This window comes from Amphibalanus amphitrite, unplaced genomic scaffold (assembly GCF_019059575.1).
Source record: "Amphibalanus amphitrite isolate SeventyFive unplaced genomic scaffold, NRLGWU_Aamphi_draft 000716F_arrow, whole genome shotgun sequence".
NCBI lineage: Eukaryota > Metazoa > Arthropoda > Thecostraca > Balanomorpha > Balanidae > Amphibalanus > Amphibalanus amphitrite.
Window position 1 is genome coordinate 183,805 of NW_024882210.1, and position 19,897 is coordinate 203,701.

Here is a 19,897-nt window from a genome sequence, read left to right on the forward strand (position 1 = left end):
GTCCGCGGCTTCGTCTTATTCGCAGCTGCTGGACACGGGGGAGGGGGGAGGAGGGGCTGCATCGGACGAAAAGCGGGCTCTGGTATTAACTGGATTTTTTGCCAGCTGGCGCCGTATGGTGGCGCTAGCAGAGCTTCTTACATATCAATGCTAGATATAAAAGAATGAATATTTACCAATCAATTTTTCATTTAAAGCCATTTGAAATATTCATGTCCATCCTACTACCGCGCTTAGGTAGGTATATCTAAAATTAAATACCTTTCGTGCGTCGTCAGCTGGCCAGCCAGCTGACGCAATCCAGCTTTTACCAAAGCCCCGAAAAGCGATGACGTGAGCCCTAATATTGGCTTCACCACACAATTTGAGCCCTCAAACTGGAATCAGGTGAGCTCGAAAATGGGGATCAGGCTGAAAACTGGTATCATAGTGAGACTAGTTTTAGAGCTTGACACCGATAATGGGTACTGACTGAGCTCTGTTTCTGCGATCAATGATGCCGATTTAAGGGATCGTATGAGCCCATGTGGCGCTAGCTCAGAAAGTATTCTCGAAATGTGCTGTCTGTTTTGAATATGGTACATTAGCCCGAAAACTGGTCTCTGAGCCCGAAAATCGGGACACTGTTTTCTCAGTGGACGGCCGCAGGACCGGATAGTCTCCGTCACACACCAATAATCCCGCCGGTGCCGTAATATCAGGCCGGTACTGGCTGATTAACTCGGAGGAGTAATACTGTCATCGGCCGGCCGGCCGGGCCGCTGACAGTGTTACCACAGCAGTGTCACCGTCGTGTCAATATCAGCGTGTCACCGCGTGCCTTCGTCTCAGTCGGAGACCGAGACGAGTCTCCGTGGGAGACGAAGTGCCATGAGAGCGCATCACGAACGACCCCAGACACTAACCTATTTACGAACCTTGACACTAAGTAGCTTAGCTTCACGGTGTGCCGTGCAGAGATTCGGTCGCAAGTATTTGCATTTTGCACTGGACTGCATGCACGGCACCGCTACTGTCACACAGACAGCCGGGACAGCCGTTTGACGTTCATCGCTCAATATTACGGTCTTGCCAATGTGAGCTGTTGGAGTTATGGCGGTGCTCAAATGAAGCTGACTGTGACGCATCTTCCACGCGTTTTGATTGACTGCGCATGTGGGCGCGAAGGCAACACTGTCAAAGGCGATACTTCTTGGAAAAAGGTTCACAGCTCATTCCACAGGAAGTTGGCAATTTCAGTGGAGGAAATGCGTCACAAAGGAAAGCCGCTCGACTGAATCTAAGTGTTGATATGCATGAGCGAGCAAGAGCGTGTTGCTCGGCGTTATTCGGCCGCGAGCGTCTCGGCAGTCCCTCAGGGCTGGGTCCCCCACGGCCCCAGGGCTGTAAGCATCATACGCTACGCAGTACACATCGCAAGTCACTGACCCGTAGCATATCCAGTACGGTCTAATGACATGCAAAGCAGGTGTGCAAAGCCGAGTGTTTACGAGGTAATTCCCATTTATGAAAATCAAACATGACCTTAAATGAGCTCGCTATACTAATTTGGGTGGTAGGTGACAAAGGTCATTCGTAGCCCTTTGATAAGGCGCATGCAAGGAGTCGGACGATATGCTCTGATTTGAGGATTGCATTGATATTAAAGCACGTCAACAATTCAATCCAGCAAAAAGATGCATCGATTTGCGTGATTTCCATCGACTCGTAAGTCGTAATAGACAAACGTATCTTGAAAACGTATAGTGATAATGCTCAATCAATAAAAACATCAACGAAACATTACATTAATTCAATTTCAAACACATGTGCAGGATCAAGGTAGAAATGACGAGATGCACCTATGTGGAAGGCGGAAGCGGATATTTCTGAATTGTTGCCAGGATAAAACTGTTCTAAGCTCTACCTATCTATTATGACCAGTGGCAACTGTGTACAACTGCTGATCGTAGAACAGTAGTAGCTGCCGGTCCCTGAACAATAGCAGCTGCAATTGCCCTGCACCCATTCGTCAGTTCGTCATGAGACAAACAATAGGTATTCCTTATACAGAAATAAAATGACAAAGAAACAAAAAAGCAAATCTTATTTGAGAAATTATGGCTAGTTGTTAACATCTAAGCGATTCTCTACATCGCACTTTTATCTACATATTCACAGGCGGCGGAACGGGGAGGGCACCGGGGCACCGTGCCCCCCTTTGATTTTGGCATTGTAACATTAGCCCTATGGGTGTTGCATGGAAAGAATGGGACCAAAAGACGGCAGTGCCCCCCCCCCCCCCCCTTAATTGAGGGACTTCCGCCGCTACTGTACATATTGGCTGTAAGCTAAGTTGGCTTTGCAACTGCAACTGACATTTTGTTCTCGACAGTGTCGACACACATCATTATATCGTCAATGCCGACAATATCTCAAATATTATCGCGGATACCGACAGCGTCGATGTATCTGACCGCCTCTGCATTGCACGTTATTACAGCCATTGAAGGCGGAGAGCGGGGGCGTCTGACCCTTCTAGTCTGAGGGAGACATCCAGAGGGCAGTGACCGTTTGTCAGAGATAAAGTAGCAGAGCGGTGGACGGCTACAGGAAGTCGTGACATTGTGAAAATATTTTTCAATTGAAGACGTTCTGATATTGTGCGCCGATGCCAGCGCACTTGAAACATCCGGTCGGTAAATGGGCAATGTTTCACTGTTATATTTTCTCTGAACACAGAACTTAACGGCTCTCGAAAAGTGGCCGTCTAGAATCAATATACTGAGCTGTCCATTGGACGTTTGACGGTCAACTCCCCTGACCGTTTCCGAGCTAATAAAACAAAAGCCGGGATTCGTGACGTTCTACCTTAGAAATCCATTTACCTCAAAAAGTACCGAGATGTTTGGTCTTTACCGGCCCGCTCCGTCCAATCCGCTCAGAGTCATCCCCAGGTGAGGGCCGCAGAAACTGCACAGCTCGGTGCCCGTGTCAGAGAGCCGGCCGGCCGCGCTGAGAGCGTCATCCCATTGGTACGGACGACCCCGGCGGCGGACAGCTCCATTAGCGGCGAGCGGGGAGCACGGCCGGACAGAGGACAGCGCCGGGCGGCGGCCACTCCAATACCGTCCCCGCCCACCGGCGACCCATCCGGGCGAAATGAGCCGTAACGCCCCCGCATGGTCACTGAGAGGGCCGGAGACAGGCTCGGCCAGCAACACTGGCGGACGGGGAATGTGGGCGGACCAGAGCGTTGCTGGGCTGATGTGGTTCGGACTGGTTCGCTGGGCTGAGCTAGGACAGAGTGTGTGATTGAGAGCTGGTTTTACGGGCAGGATAAGATGGCCGGTGTCAGTTCTGTAGACCGGTACGTTGGTCAGGGTTGGTACAGTTGGTCGGTGCTACGGTCGGAGTCAGTCTCTTTGTGTTAGCGCGCGATCGGACCGCCACGCTGTGTGCAGAGGCCACTCCGAGACTCGACTGCTAATGGTGGGCCGACCGGCGGCCGGCGGAAGGCAGCCGGTCATCAGGGCCCTCGTTACCGGCGTGTACTCGACCCACGGCCGGAGATGGCCCGGCAAAGGGCTCCGGGTGGTGCACCGCTGCTGGTGGTGCGCCAGGCACGGACGGACGCCTCAGCCGCACACCATCGACCGCTGCCGATGGCGTCCCACGGCGACCCCGCTACCGGGAACCCGGAATACAACTCTGCGGTCGGAGATTTGCGGCTCGACAGCAGCGGCCCACGTAAAACCTGGTGATGGACATCGACAGCATGGCCGCTCTGGGCGCAGCCGGCAAAAACGCCAAATACGGTAGGGTTTGCTATTCGGTTCGCACAATTCCACAGAATCTAGAACAGTGAATTAGCTTTGCATGCCCCTTAAGAGCCAGACTGCACCATTGTCGCCCGATTTCAGGCCTATCTGAGCGTGGGCCGACCACGCTCGCTGGCCCGCTGTCGCTTTATTGATGGGTGGAGCGCCGTGGCACCGAGCGCTGTGAGGCCGGAGCCCGCCAGACGGCGTGGCGCCCGGCTCACTGACCAGACTTCTGCGAACGCCGAGGGCTGAGCTGCCGAAATAGCCGAGCGGCACGACCTAACTGCTGCTCACTACCACTCACGTCCGACGGTCAGTGGCCGACGCAGCCGCTGCCCGGCTGGGCATGGAATGAACGGACGAGACCAGGGGCGTGGCTTAGTCCCGAGCCACTTTTCAACGTTCCAAGCGAAGTCAGACCACCATCAGAATCCCGACCGCCCCTGTTCGGACCAATGTCCGACAGAACCTTACTGACTCCATTCAGGGCTGACACACAGTCTCACGGAGGTCGTTTGTGGAAATATACGCGCTGCAGACAATGTCGTAGAGCAGCCAGCGGCGGTCGCCAAGCGGTACAGCCATTGAGCAGCCCATGGGCCATCAGTCACCGGGGCAGGTGCTGATCGTGCCACGTCAGAGCCCTGAGGCGGAGTCATGGGCCATATCCGGCCGGGGACGACCACTGGGGTGATACTGCGACGGCTGCTCTCTGAATGGGGCCGTGCCGCCGCCGGAGTCCCCATCCAGCCGTGCCGAAGGGGCCCGCTGACGACCGCAATGAAGGCCGTACCTACTGGTGTGACGAGTCTACATAATGCTGGCAGCGTCAAAATGGCGCCCGCTGCAAAACGAGCCATTATGAGGCAGGCCAACCATGTCAATATGAGTGACTGGGGCCTTTCAGATGAATGGTCTAATGTTATATGTACCTCAATACTGGATCTACCACCTACAGATGAAAAAAATGCCAAAACTGGTGCTGCAGCCGCACCCAGGTGTCGAGTCTGTTGCCAATTTAACCCAGATGTTCCACCGTACTTTACTCACGAATTCCAAAACCACTCAGACATTGGATCGAGCGATAGCGGCTCACATCAGGCAGAGTCGGGAGCGAGGGGGCAGAGGGATGAGAAAGTGAGCGGATTGACGGACGGACAAAAGCGAGCCTATCTCAGTAAGCCGCCGACCAAGGGAAGGATCGAAAGACGATTCGAGAAACTTGCAAAGACTGAGCCGGATCACTGAAGACTTCAGTGACGGAAGAAGTTCACAAAAACAACTGCACAGCCGATCTGAGAAGCCGGCGAGTTGGAAGAAAGTAGATTGAGAAAAACTTTCCCCTTGAGCATTAGTTAACGTTGAAAACTTATCAGAGATGGAACATTGGGAATCAACGTAATATGCGAGCTATTCGAACGTGATCAGGACCATTAGGTTGCGTACGGAACACTGTGCGAAAACGTAAATTCTTTTCTCGTGGACAATATTGCTGAAATCAAATTTAAAATCATTATCTTCTTGGAATGGAAATTTGTCGAAAAGATTGTCAACATAACCGTAAGCAAGAATTGTGCGTCCGGTGCAGCTACCATTTCTAACCGTGTGGGTAACACGATTACCGATTTATTCCAACAAAAGTGAAGCCGATGAGTTTGAGCCGTGCTCCTTAGCCAATGATCTCATGAACTGACTTCGCTACAGCTCTATGTAACTCAGGGATCGATTTCCCTCTTCCGCTGCTGTATGCATGCATGTACTCGTACGCTCCCAGTCTGTCAGCGTCAGGCCACAAATCTCCGACCCCAGGCAGTCATTACACCAAATACCGCGCGCGCCTGCCGCTCCCAGCGGCGGTATTACCGCAAACAGTCGACGGCCGCTTCCAAAAACAGAGCACTGCCGACGGGAAAACAGCCTCGTCCGTCGGAGGGTCGGGCCCAGCACGGAATCCGGAACCGCGCAGCGCCCCAGAATCGGCACGCCGCGCCGGAGCGGAGCCACGGCTCATCAGCGAGCGGCGCGGCAAACGAGATCGGCCGGAGATACAATCAGCGGCGGCGGTCCACAGCGCCATGAAACACTGACCGTCGTCGGCCCCGACGGCGCAGCGGACGACGCAGATGTTAACTATATACGGGTGTGGTCAATACTGGGCGGCCTCGGCGAAATGTGGCCTGGGTTATTGTCAAACTGCGCGCCTGCCAGCAGGCAGTGGTCTGGTCACAGGCTCTTCGAGGCACTACGTACAGAAACAAATAAAATAATGAATTGAACAGGCAATTCACAAATATTTGCAGCCATTTATTTCACTATATTTTCTTGAGGCACTAATGAGCTTCAAAAACAAATTATTCAACAATGATAAAAAACATCAAGCACCCACAGATTGATTGGTTTCAATCAAACCGGTTCGTTCTGGTCAGGGTCGATAGGCGTGCGGCCTGTTTGGAACATCATTCTCTGATATATGAGCCGGCGGCGGCCGCAGAGGCTACCGACTGATTCGGTGTTTATGAGCGATCGGTGAGCGATAAACGGTTCGCTGGCGCCGCCCGAGCGACCGCAGCTGCGGCCCAGCCGCCGGGCACGCGTAGGACTAACGAGGGCAGACGCAGACATACCGATTGCAGATGTGGAGACACGCACGACACCAACGTAATACATTTGGCATATCTGTGGAATCCGGGATGCTGTTGGCTTTTAGCTGGCATAGCATAAATGATCAGGAGCAAAAGCACGCGTTGGCTGTCGAGCTTTTCAGAGACTATAGAATCTTGCTGAGATTCCTTAGCATCGGTATGGGCTTCTGCGTTATAATCACCATTGCAAACGCATGCGGGCCGTAGCCGATAAACCAACGCGCTGCCGTCTGTCACCCAACTGGCGTCCGGCCACGATTTCGTCTCAGTCTCTTCAGAAAGCCGCAGCTCGTCCACCAGGCCACCGACTGCGGTGCGTGCTCGAGTAGATCAGATCCCCGGGAGAGATGAGTGGTTTGTTCTCTAGTTCCACTCACCCATCGCTTCGTCTGCACGACAGCCAGCAGGACATGGTAGCCCCCAGTTCGGTTCCGCCGCAACCGCGGCCTCCACAGCTTGGCGGACCTTCACGCCCCAGTCTGCAGCCTCTACTGGATCAACACTCAGTCAACACTCAGTCAGCACTGATCGTTGTTGAGTGAGGGCGAGGATAGCTTAATTAATCATCGACATCTGCTCGATTTATTACTGTTGAGCCACAAGCCTTCGCCGCTTGCTCACCATTGATTTTAACAAAATAGTGGGAGAATTAAGGTTACAACTACCCATTGAAATTAGTCAGATCGCGCCCAGCCAGTATCGCGACTAGTGGCTTTTTCCGTACCCGCAGATGGCCCCACGGAATAACAGTCACAAGTACTTCAGACGAAGTACATGTGAAGTGCCGTGAGGTTACCACGCGACCGGCGCCGGCGCCGGCGTCGGTGCCAATGCGTGTGTCACCGCGGAGGGCCCGTCCGACATCCCCCTTACCCCTCCCCGCGGCGACGCTGATGAAGGGGCGGGGCAGGAGGACGGTGGGAGGGCCCAGTGACGGAGAGGTGGCACGGGGGTGACGCTGGCGGTGCGGGGGAGACCGCTGGGCCACATTCCGACCGGCGCGCGCCCCGATCCGTCAGCGCGACCTGTCGGTCGCCGCCGAGTGCCGCGCGCGCCGCCGTCGCTCGTCGCTGCCGACACCGGGGGACATTCCGCGGCCGGGAGGCGCCGCGCGGGCGTCACCATTGTCGGCGCCGCCATCTGTCTCACTCGGCTCGCGCGCGCACAGAAATAGACGCGCGCTATTTTCATTTGGAATCTGTTTTGCCTGCGGGCGTTATTGGCTGCACGCACCGGTCTGGAGACGGGGAAGGGGAAGGCGGGGTTGCGGTGAGCCTGCTCAGGCAGTCGACTTACAGAGCCGTCCCACTAGAGTTAACATTTTCCAAGCTGCATGCTTATGTGACCACCTGAAAAAACCACATCAGCAGCAAGGTAAAACGCCATAGTCATTTTCCCAAAGGCGACGCCCTAAGACGTCCAAGAAACAGCAATAGATGGTAATAACGTCTAAAGATATCGCACAATTCCAAGTTACAAGGCCATAGAGTGAAGCCCGACAGTGTAAGGTATTACAGAAGTGCCACCAAGGCACAAGAATAGGCAACCAACTTGCCTGCAAGACAATGAGCCAGAAGATCACGAACATTCTAAAATAGCACGGCCAGACTACCGCAAGATGATTCGCACGAATGTTAATGCCTAATGATGGTATAACGGCCTACAAACTCACGGGCATGAGATAATATTTTTTTGTTGCATTGCATTCTCAACTAGTCAACGAACGAATGGAGGCTATTTTCTATAAGCCTATTATATAATATAATATTTTCTTGTTGCATTGCATTCTCAACTAGTCAACGAACGAATGGAGGCAGTAAATCATAACGAGTCGGACACAAAAGAGGCGGCAAATTATCCGAGGCACTGCCCATGTCAGTCATCTCTCCTCGGCGGCCCCAGGCGCTGCAGTTATGGGCTGCTGTGCGGCTCTGATAACCACACAGGAGCCATACACATGACGTGAAGACATACAGCCGCGGCCCAGACACCACTGGCACTTCATAAGGACGGCAGGCGTTTGATACCGACCGCCCCAGTAAATACCCCACGGGGCGACAGGGAGGGCCCGGTCAGGGTGACACATGGGAGTGGCAGGGCAGCCAACAGCACGGGCCACATCAGCTAAAAGTCCCATGGCCGAGCCAGAATAGCTCATCGAATCATCGATACTTCACTTATCGTGTAATTTGACGGCCAGCATGATTTAAATCAATCCGTTCGTTCGAAAATTAACCTGTTTCCCGATCTTCAACAAATTCTTCTAGTACCACATAGCTTTGTCATTCAATTTCGAACCACTTTCCGGAGCAGTGCAGGCAATAAAGCCGCAATTCCATTTCCAGCTCAGTACCGGGCCAATATGCAAGCATTTGTGGCGGCCCGCGTCAGCCGAATTCAAGATTCGGGCTCAGTGTACTGATATCTGATGTTTAAACAATTGTTGGCCATTTACGGGAAATCAGTGATGAGTGACAGACTTGTGACAGCTCAAGAAAAAAGTGAGCTCGCTCAGCTCAACTCCGTCTTATCCGCTCCCGCTCAGCTCCCGCTCAGTTTAACGCGGCTCAGCTCAGCTCACGTTCCGCTCAAACCGGCTGCGCTCCGCTCACGCTCAGCTCAGCTCAGCTCAGTTTCCGCTCAGCTCAGCTCAGCTCAGTTTCCGCTCAGCTCAGCTCAGCTCAGTTTCCGCTCAGTTTCCGCTCAGCTCAGTTTCCGCTCAGCTCAGCTCAGTTTCCGCTCAGCTCAGTTCAGTTTCCGCTCAGCTCAGTTTCCGCTCAGCTCAGCTCAGTTTCCGCTCAGCTCAGTTCAGCTCAGCTCAGTTTCCGCTCAGCTAAGCTCAGCTCAACTTAGTTCCCGTTCAGCTCAGCTCAGTTTCCGCTCAATTCAGCTCAGCTCAGTTTCCGCTCAGTTAAATTCAATGCCACCCATTGCCGAATGCCGAATGCCACCCATATCTCCGTAACGTGTCGGGGTCCGGCCAATGACGTCACGGCAATGCGTGTGCTGATTGGTCATGGACATCGAATCATCGGGACACAGGTCGGGACATCACGCCGCAGTGGATAAGGATACCAACCGAACGGCTTACAACGGTGCGAACGGGGTGCAATAGAGGAATGTAGCGATTTCCCGACCGATCGCTTCAGTTTGCGGTGTCGAACTACATGGCCTTTCACCTAGTGACGTCTTTGGTTTGTATATAATATTATTTCCAGTTTATCATGTTTCTAGTGTTTATAGTGTATCAATATTCAATGCACATTGCATTCGGTTTTATATTTTTATCCGTTCTCATCATCTTCCAGTGTACCTACTAGAACTGGATCAGCTCAGCTCAGCTAAATCAGCTCAGCTCAATCAGCTCAGCTCAGCTCGCTCAGCTCAGCTCGCTCAGCTCAGCTCGCTCAGCTCAGCTCACCTCGCTCAGCTCAGCTCACCTCGCTCAGCTCAGCTCGCTCAGCTCAGCTCAGCTCAATCAGCTCAGCTCAGCTCAATCAGCTCAGCTCAGCTCAGCTCAGCTCAGCTCAGCTCAGCTCAGCTCAGCTCAGCTCAAGCTCATTCAGCTCAGCTCAGCTCAAGCTCATTCAGCTCAGCTCAGCTCAAGCTCATTCAGCTCAGCTCAGACAGCAGCTCAGCTTAATGCATTACTGAGCCGGCTCAGCTCACAGCTCAACAATTTGGCAAAATGTTGAGCCGGCTCATGAGCTGAGCTGATTTTTGAGCCGGCTCAACTGAGCTGATCACAAGTCTGATGAGTGAACAATCCACAGTCCATACGGACACCACCAAGTCAGCCCAGCTCCGGCCCCGTCTGACCCTGCCGCGGCAGACCGGCGCGGTAGCTCCAAGCAAGGCCTCCGACCACCCGGGGGCAGCGGCAGAGCGTCACAAACGTCGGACCGCCGCGGCGGCTGCAGCGGCCGGTAGCCGGCGGGGCAGCCGTCCGAGCGGCCGATCGATGCTGAGAAGCGGAGCCACATCACCCCGGCCGAGGCATGGCAACAGCTCCGATGGATGGCGTACTTTGAGCACAGGGTGTGAAAAACCGGCCACGGCCGCCTACAGGGAGCGCCTGTCGCCGACGCAGCGCAATATAGACGCAACAGCACGGCAGGCCTGCAGCAGCGGCACAGCGGAAACGAGGCAGTAGCACAGCCGCGTAGCAGCACAGGGGGAGAGGAGAATAAGTCAGTGGCAGTGGATTCCGCAGCGGGCTGAGACCAGATTGGTTTTAGACGCTAGCCTGACGGTGAACTCGACACGTCTGATCCTACATCCCGAAACTTTTACTTACGTGTTTATCTCACTCGTCCCGTATGGTTGAACACTCGTTCCGTCTGTTCCGGCATTTGGCCCGTTGGGAGATTCCTTTACATTCCTTTGTAGCGCGTGTCAACCAGATGGGACTCCAGCACAGACTGGTAACAGCACTGTGGCCCAGTTATTGCATACCCAGGAGACAGCGTTTCGGCGTGCTCTTATAGCAGTGGTACACGCAGACGCGCGGTAGTAAAGCTAGGAAACAAATAACAATCCGTCGCGGAACAGATATTACCTACCATAAGAGGCCGGGACTCATATGGATGTTTGCAACTTTAAGTGCGTTACAAAATAATACACTCGTGACTCATCTGCCTGCAAAGACGCTGCTTGAATATTTCAGTTCGACATTGCGTCAACACCAAAACATATTGCAGTCCCACCTCTTAAGCTAATGTGCATAATTCATCTGCCTTATTATGCTAACCTATATCAGACAGAGTGTTTAGTTTTAATGAAGCATTCAGCGGCACGAGCAACAAAGGCCCGTGATCCGCCCGTAGACGCCGGCCGGCTCAGTAGGCTTCAGTCGAGCCCTCGGCTAGGCCCGGCCGCCTTCTTATTCAGATCAGGGCAGAGCCGTGAGCGCCGACACCCGTCTGTAAAGGTCGGGGTGAGGACGGCGGCGGCGGCGGCGGGAGGGAGCGCCAGACACATCCGTCAGAGATCACCCCTCCCCGAGTAGCCGACAAACAGGGAGGGTGCAGGGGAGGGGCCTTCCGCCACCCTCAGCTGAGGGAATCTACACCATCCGCACCTCCGAGCCGGCCTCCACCGTCAGACTGACGTCCAGTCCGTCTATCCACAGACCGCAGCGTTCCGGCCGGCCGCGTCACCGCGCCGTAATGGCGGTGTTTACACTTCGCGCAGCAGCCGCTAGCGGTGTGGGTGTCACCGATAATGCCACACCATCAACAAACTCTTACGGCCGGCTTCTCAAGGGCAAGACAAATACGGGCCGCGAGGATAAACTGCCATCAACAGGCAGTAAAAAGGACTATAGCTGAAATAACTGCGATCTCACAAAATCCTAGAAAAGGCTATAGACTTGTGTAAACAACTGGAAGGATGTTTATAGACAATGTTGAAAAATGGCTTGTTTCAGGAAAGCGTGCAATTAAATGCTGGACCGTATTCTTTTGCTCCTCCGTCCTCTATTCACAAACCCCTTTGTATTCCTTCCTCCATATAGCAGCCAAAAGCGTCAAATCAAATAAATCGCAATGCCGCAAACATCATCAGCTCATTCGTCTGTATACTCTGTCAACATACAGACGTTTTTACTGACCGGATGATTGGAGGGCCGCGAGGGAATAAGGCAGGCAAGTAGTTTATAGTCCTGCTCATAGATGGCGCCAGAGACCTACGCCTGAATACAGACTGTGCCGCAAGACATCCGACTCTGAAACGTGTGCGTCCGTGGAGGAGCTTACGCGAACATGAACGAGTCGAGTCCGTGTGATAGCCGGAAGCGACAGTCACTAGCGAGGCCAATATCCAATGAATGTTGAGCTGAAAGTGCGCCACATTGGCTTGGACCGTCAGCGCCGGCAAAGACGTCCGCGAAAGAGGAAAAGCTCTCCTGTAGACGAGGCAGTGCTGTCTCCGCAGGGACGACCGTCTCCGAACCCCAGCTGTCACCGTCGCCGGTACGTGGCGTGTGCGTGGCCCATCGACCAAACGACGGCGACGCGCTGCGGTGTCGACCTGCTGTCTGCGCTCGGTCGGTCCCCAGCGGCAGGAGAGCCGACCCGACCCTCGAGGGGGTTAGACCGGGATCACACGGCAGACGAACGGCATGTCACGGACGCCGGCCACCCGTCACCGGCGGGCCGTGGAAAAACAACAACAGGCCGCGCACCGCGGGCCGGCGGTGGCGGCGCGTGCGACGGACAAATGGCTGGCCGCGCGGCTCCGACCACGGCCATAGATCTGCGGTGTCGGCCGGAGCCGGTGGAGCCATCAGGCGAGCCACGGGAGGGCCTCACGTCAGCACGCCGGCCGGCCGCCCCACTCCCCCTGATTACGGGGTCAAATTTGTCTGGCTCCGTTTTTATGGTCGATCACATCGTATCAAGCATTCAGAAAATCAGCCAGGAACGAAAAGCAATGTAAAGGACAGCGCGACTAACATCGTTCCCGGCATTACAATAGGCATCTTTTAAGCACGATTTAACGTCCTCAGACGAGTATTCAAAGCATGAATGAATAGGGTTTCCCAGACCTCAGCTCCAATGGCTTTTAGACACGATATGGATCAGTCTGAGCCTATGTATGACCACACAAGGCCGCACTGCCGCAGCCGGGCGAATGTCCAAGGTCGAGTCATTCATACAATCAACCATCTAGCTTTTCAAAGGACATGTAGCTGACAAAATTGTACTTTTTATCATGCATTGCATAAAGGCGTAGGATATAATAGCCGTAGCAAAGATGGGCGTTATGCTGAATATCATGCCAAGTCAGAGGAGACTTATCATTTAACCCCAGGGATGAGCGCTGTGCCGTCAGCTACAGTCGCAAGCAGAAAAGGGTCTCAACTGGCGAAGGTGTGTGTGTGTTATACTCACAAGCATTATTTCACACCCAGCCGACCGCATCCATAGCCACATGCTCTCTACAAAATATAATGAAATAAAAAAAAACTAATAACAGCCTACGGAGCCGCAATCAGACGGTGGCGCCATTCGTTCCATTGATGAAGACTGAATGGCTGACCGATTGGCACCACACGGCAGCGGCAGGAACGATGCTGCCATAATACATGTGCGCTGCGTATGTACACTGTGTATGCGTACCGATACATGGAGACAGGCGCGGAGCAAGCACCTCGATTGATTATTGTTGCGAGCGGTCGTGACCACGCACCCACCAGCAATGAAATGTATTCAATGGACTGACCGCTGAGCTCTGGTGACATGAATACCTACATTATACAATGGCATAGCCGTGCTGTCGCCAGGCTTGCCAGTGTGTGGTGAGTGCGCTCGGTATGAGCATGTGTGTAGGCATAGCAGAACCACAGGTTTGGTAGGACGCGGGAAAATGGTAAAAACATAAAATGGTTTCTTGCCTAAGTAGGTAATCAGGCCAATCTTAGGGCGGGTCGAGGCTCAGTCAGGTCATTAAGGTCATCTGAGATCAAATTCTGCATTCTTGACGACGCTGATCATACTAGCGTAGGTATGTACCTATACCTACCTAACCAAATGAAGCTGAAACATCACAAAAAAGCAGCTAAAAGAAAAGTCTCTTCTTTAAGCCACTTCCAAAAAAGTAAAATGTTGTCAGTCATAATGCTTGACCCTCTGCAGGGGCGGATCCAGAAAATCTCCAAGGGAGGGGCCATTAGAAACCAGGAGGCCCCCCCATAATCCCACCTGTTGGAGGCCCCATCTTCCCACTTGTTGGGCCCCCCCCCCCCTCCCCCCCAAAAAAACTGCGTCTATTGAGCTTATCTAGCTGTTCAGTCAACATCTCAACATCTGTGCAGGCTTGGAGGCCCTCTGTGCAGGTTAGGAGGCCCTGTAAAAGTGGTCATTTCTGTGAGTATAAGAGACCTCCAAGTTATGAAAAGTTTTACCAATCTTCTAACAAAGAAGTCTTCTCAGCTAGTCTTCTAAGAAATAACTAAGTGGGTAGGTTAAAAAAAAAACTCATCGGATTTCGGCCACTTTATTTTCAGGAGGCCCCCTTTTCAGCTTTTTAACTTTTTATTTTATTTTTGAAAAAAATCGGCCAAGGGGGGGCCATGGCCCCCATGGCCCCCCCCCCTTGTATCCGCGCCTGACCCTCTGACGGTTTCGTTTGGGAGCGGTTAGGTTCGTACAGGCTAAAGCATGCCAAATACTGGAAGCAGGCGGAGGGCCCTCTGGAAATAACGCGCCAGTTTGGGACGGGTCATCCATCCGCTCAAATAGTGACTCAGCCGTCGGTCATCTCGGAGGGTCATGTGACATCAGTAGCGGCGGAACACCTTCAGTTAAGGGGGGGGGGGGGCACTGCCGACTTTTGGTCCCATTCTTTCCATGCAACGCCCATACACTGAGAAACACATTTTAGAACTTATACTGATAGTACTCACCTGAGCACCTTCGATGGTTTCCATTTTGCCGCTTTGAGGAATTGGTCTTTCTCGAGAACTGTGCATGGTCTCCACTTCGGTTTCAGGAGTGGATTTGGTCTTGACCGAGATAGTTTAGTACTGGAAGTTGTCTAGCTACCCGTGTAACGCAAACAGTCGGTCTGCGATGAGATTCGAACCAGCAGTCATTCGGTCAGAAAGGATGGTAAACTTCTCACTTTTTTCCTTATAGTTCTCGCAGCTGACGTGTTTTGACGACAGATGTCAGCACAGAAGGAAACTTAAGGCGTAGGTGGCGCTGTGTTAAGAGTAGAGCAGTTTGAAGTGCTGCGATTCCATTTTCGCTTAGGAAAATAGCAATTATTGATAAAAATAAAACATGTATTTTTCAGTAGAAGAAATAATTTTTAATGAAAAAGAGCCTTACTATATGACACGATGTTTATCGATTTTAACAGTTCAAACCACTTTAAATGGATATCCCTAAGGAACATCTCTATAATGCCTCAGTGCTTCCGGTCCTTCCTTTCTCGAAAGCACTGCGAAGGCTGCCGGCAGCGTGGTTGTTCCTTTCGCGAGTTGGTGTCTGGCGCACTGCGCGAACGTCTCATGGTGAGTTTGTTTTCTGTATGTCTTTGTGTGCACTTAACAGCTTGAGAGTAACCACAGCAAAGGTAATTACCTACTCTGGGAGGTGGCAAAATCTGTGTGCCATTGCCCATTTTTGGGATTTAAGTTGCGATTGCCATCTGTTTGCCAGTGTTAGCAAAATCTGCTTAAATACCAATCCGTGTGCTTTGAGGATATGGCTCAGAAATTAAGCGTTTCTGAACGTTTCTAAACGACAGAAATCTGCCGTTTCTCTAATATTTGTCTTACTCTCCCTTTCAGAGCAAGAAGCCGTGGAGACGATGCTCTCAATGTTGGACACCGAAGTGAGGCAACTCATCGGGCACAACGCCAAAATGTCCCTGTTGTGTCCTGGCCTGGGTCACGCGTGTCGCGCCTTGACAGCCGTGACCTTGAACGACCTTGACCGGCCGGGCCGGGCCGAGCGGCCGAGGGTCAGTATCGTCCGAGCGGCGCTGGTGTCAACACAGCTGAGTGCCGCGAGGTGAGGTGAGGCGTGTTCGCCGAGACGGTCCGGCCACAGTGAAATAGTGAAATAGTGGTGTAATCGATAATATGCGTGGCCAGTACGCGAGTGAGATTGACCCTGTGCGCGACACCGATTCAGAGACGCACAGAAGTTAACACCGTCGTGTCGGATCGCTCGTACCGGTGATGGGAGACAACGAGCAGCTGGAGCGTCTGATGGCGCTCATGGTTCAGCAGTCAGCAGGCTGCCATGCTGGAGTAGCTCCTTCCCAGCCAGATGTACCAGCTGCGCAAACTGTCTAGAGCGGCCAACCGGCTGTCGTCGCCTCCGCCGCTCCTATGGCTAGACTTCGGTCTCGCATGGACTCCCGTCGGTAGTGTTCACATGCCAGCCCATACATTTTACCTGCATTAACTTTTTAATGTCTGTGCCTGTGTAACTATTGTACGTGCCTGTACTTAACAGTGTTTGAATTGTACATCGTTCGCACAGTCTGTGGACCGTGGGGAGCGCCGCTTGACATGCATTTTTGCACTTACCTGCATTCCGTGTTAAAAGTAAAGTAAAGGGACTGAGCCGTCGTGCACCGGGAGATATTATGGTCTCTTGCTAAACGACTCAGTTGAAACTCAGCACGCTGGTCGGTACTGACTGGGGCGGCAAGCGAGAGGGTTTGGGCAGCTTTTGAAACAAAATGTTCGCATCGAAAAATTGCATCGCATGTTCTGTTCCAGAGTGAGTTTTTTGACATCTGACACAATAAATATACATGCCTGTTCTTTACCTTGTTTGTGCATGGAGGGAATGGGAAGGATCGAGAACGCGGATGCTGTGCCATGAAAAGCTGGCGCTCTACAGGGAGGGGAGGGGGGGGGGAATGGGTCGTGAGCGCGAATGCCGTGCAAGGAAAGCCGGCGCTCTTAAGTTGTAAAGTTCTCGGAGACCATACAGGATCATATTATGAGCGGGCATTGTGTTCGTTTATGATCTCATGACCTGGTAAAGGTTCTCATGGGAGATCATCCCGCAGTATAAGAGTACCTTATCCGGGCAAAGTTTTCGTTCAAGATAGCACACCATTCTCACTCGAGAACGTTACGGGAAAAACCTGAGAACTTTACCAAACTGGAGACCAACAACTGTAAACAAAGTTCTCCCCAATTGAGGCTCTCATACAAGACCAGAACGACCCCTGCATGGTCTCCGAGAACCATGGATAGGCTTGAGTGTTTCTCAGTGTAGGGATAGGGCTAATGTTAAAATGTCAAAATCAAAGGGGGGCACGGTGCCCCGGTGCCCTCCCCGTTCCGCCGCCTATGTGTGACATGTGCTTAACAGCAGGGATGCGGAGCCGTGGAAATTTCAAACGGCTCCGGCTCCGGCTCCGGCTCCGGAGAAAAAAATTGGCTCCGGCTCCGGCTCCGGCTCCGGGTGAAATGTTATGGCGGCTCCGGCTCCGGCTCCGGCTCCGAGTAAAATGGTTCGGCTCCGGCGGCTCCGGCTCCGGCGGCTCCGGCTCCGACTCAGTACATCCCCTTTGCAATCAATTAAATACGGGTGGAAGAAAAATTGGATTGGTTATACGCGTTACCTACTCTTGCCATGACCGGCTCACCGCGTCCCCGCGCAAACGCACCTCGGAGAGAACTGGCAGAACAAAGGACTAGGAAGCGATGGCATTGGAAACGCAGTCGCCGCGAATCGGAGTTCACTGAACCATCGTAAGCTTACACCCATCTCGGCTGCATTGGGGGGTGGGGGGTGGGGGTGGGGGTGGGAAGAGACGGTGCTGGGAGTCGCAGTCCACTGCACTGGCTTAAAGGGACTATCCCACCTTTAACATGGGGTTTGAGTTGAGATAGCCAAGTTTGCGGCGAGGTTCAGAAACCACTATCTATCTAGGTTGCAACCCCCGCGGCCTCTTGGTGTTGAAGAAATTCGTTCCCTTCATTTGAAAATGGGCCTTGTACAAGGCCCTATCTTCAACATGGAGCGACCGTTAGTGTGACGTCACCTCGTTTAGTCATTCTGATTTAAATGGGTTTGTTCGTTTAAAAATCGCTTAAAACTTGGTCTGAACTTCGTTGTGGTGCCTACAGAGTAAAAAGAATCAGCTTTATGACAGTAATGTGGCCTGGGGAAGGAGGTAATTTTGGGCTGTGACGTCACATATTTGAAAGTTTGTGTTTGGAATATGGGAAGCCTAAGATGTTTAATGAAAAAATAAATGCCAGAACCGTGTTCCTTGTCATCCAATCTATAAAGTCGGGCACAATTTAACTGGTTTTAACAACATTTTAGAAGGTGGGATAGTCCCTTTAAAAACAATGGCCGTCACCTGATGACCGGTCCTCATGTTCTGGGGATGCAGTAGACGTGAGGGGGGGGGGGGGAGGAGCAGACAGGAAGTTGATTGCGTACCATGTGGGATACTGGGGATATTCGGCTTTTTCATTCACTTGATGGCCCATGACGTACTACTGGTCTCAAGATAAGGGCCCAGGCGACCTGTAGTTTTGATGCGAATACCCTTACCCTCGCCACAACTCGGGCCGAGTGCACCCCTCCTCCCAGCCAGCGCCACCCCCACTCACATTGTGGCGAGGGTGAGGGTATTCACCGCATCAAAACTACAGGTCGCCTGGGCACTTATATTGAGACCAATAGTACGATATGTTTTACTGCCTTGTACTGTCAAACCGAACTAGGTCAATTATTGTTTTTCCTCTTCAAAAATAAAAAGGAGCCGGAGTCGCCCCCTTTTTTGGCGGCTCCGGCTCCGGCTCCGGCTCCGGGCTATATTGTTTCACGGCTCCGGCTCCGGCTCCGGCTCCGGGCAAAATATGCCGGCTCCGGCGGCTCCGGCTCCGACTCCGGCTCCGGCTCCGCATCCCTGCTTAACAGGGCTATCGAATGCGCTTTTTTGCGGCGCTGTAGCTCTATCGGTTCCCGAGATAGCCGTTGGCAGTTTCCAAAATGTTGAAATAGTCAACATTTTACCTTTGGTGACCTCTGGTGGTTTTCGTCCTTATTTTTGACGTTCTTTCGATTGCCGCTTACCGCGTGTCGCTACGTGGCCCAGGAGCCGAGTTAGAAGGGGGGGGGGGTGTTCAAACACCCCCCCCCCCGCGGCCCGGCGCGGAATCTCAGAGCACCGGCCCGGCGCGGGTTAATGCTTTGGAATTGCGCACGCCGGCTGTCGGCAGGGAGGAGTGAGAAAATACAGTAGCCGTGCCGCCACGCAGGTAAACTGGAAACGAAGCGTGGTACAAATATTTTATGGGATGGGTCGGTCAATGGTCCAGAGCACGAGGAGGATGGTTGACTTAAAACGAAAATTGTCATCAAAAGCTGAAACGAAGAAAGGACTCGAGATGGAAGCCAATGGAATGGAACAAATTCACAAATCGCATGCCTATCATCACTCACAAGTCACATATCATTTATCAATCACATCAAATACCTAACATCGAATTGAAATGATATACTTACCATTTTGCGAGTAAATGTTCGTCAGTCTTCGATCGTTATTTCAAGGACATCATTTGAAAAACAAATCGGCTTTCTACACTTGCAACTTGCAAGTTAGGTAAAACTCCGCGCGCGCGGCTCTGGTTGGGCTCTGGGATGAAGACGCGCGCAGCATTCAGCAAGGAACTGACCGAGACAGAATCATGATTCAGGTTGTCACCACTCGGCACTCACCACTTCCAAGTTCCACGAAATCTTCATTTATGTTGATCCACCTTTCTAACAACTCAAACTGTCCACACGGATTGCCGAGACTCCAATCATCATTCAACAGCCACCGCGCTGATCACAATTCACAACATTTCCGTTCGCGGCCAATTCGCGGCTCACAAGTGACTTAGCACGGCACCATGCAGCAGAAAGCCGAAGCAGAGCTTCATATCACTCCGCCAGATGTCTCTAATTTCACTGAAAT

The 19,897-nt window shown here is 52.6% G+C and overlaps 1 protein-coding gene across 2 annotated transcripts in view; it reads right to left on the minus strand.

Annotated features, from left to right (window-relative positions):
* The window catches only part of LOC122365127 (RNA-binding protein Musashi homolog 2-like), a 99,666-nt gene extending 79,819 nt beyond the window's left edge, over positions 1 to 19,847 (minus strand). The window contains exon 1 of one of the 2 annotated variants that reach the window (XM_043336087.1): positions 19,444 to 19,847. In XM_043336087.1, the coding sequence (XP_043192022.1) occupies positions 19,444 to 19,446 (3 nt within the window). In that variant the 5' untranslated portion in view covers positions 19,447 to 19,847. The remainder of the gene's footprint in view (positions 1 to 19,443) is intronic. The other variant, XM_043336086.1, reaches the window with a different exon arrangement.
* Positions 19,848 to 19,897: the final 50 nt, after the last annotated feature.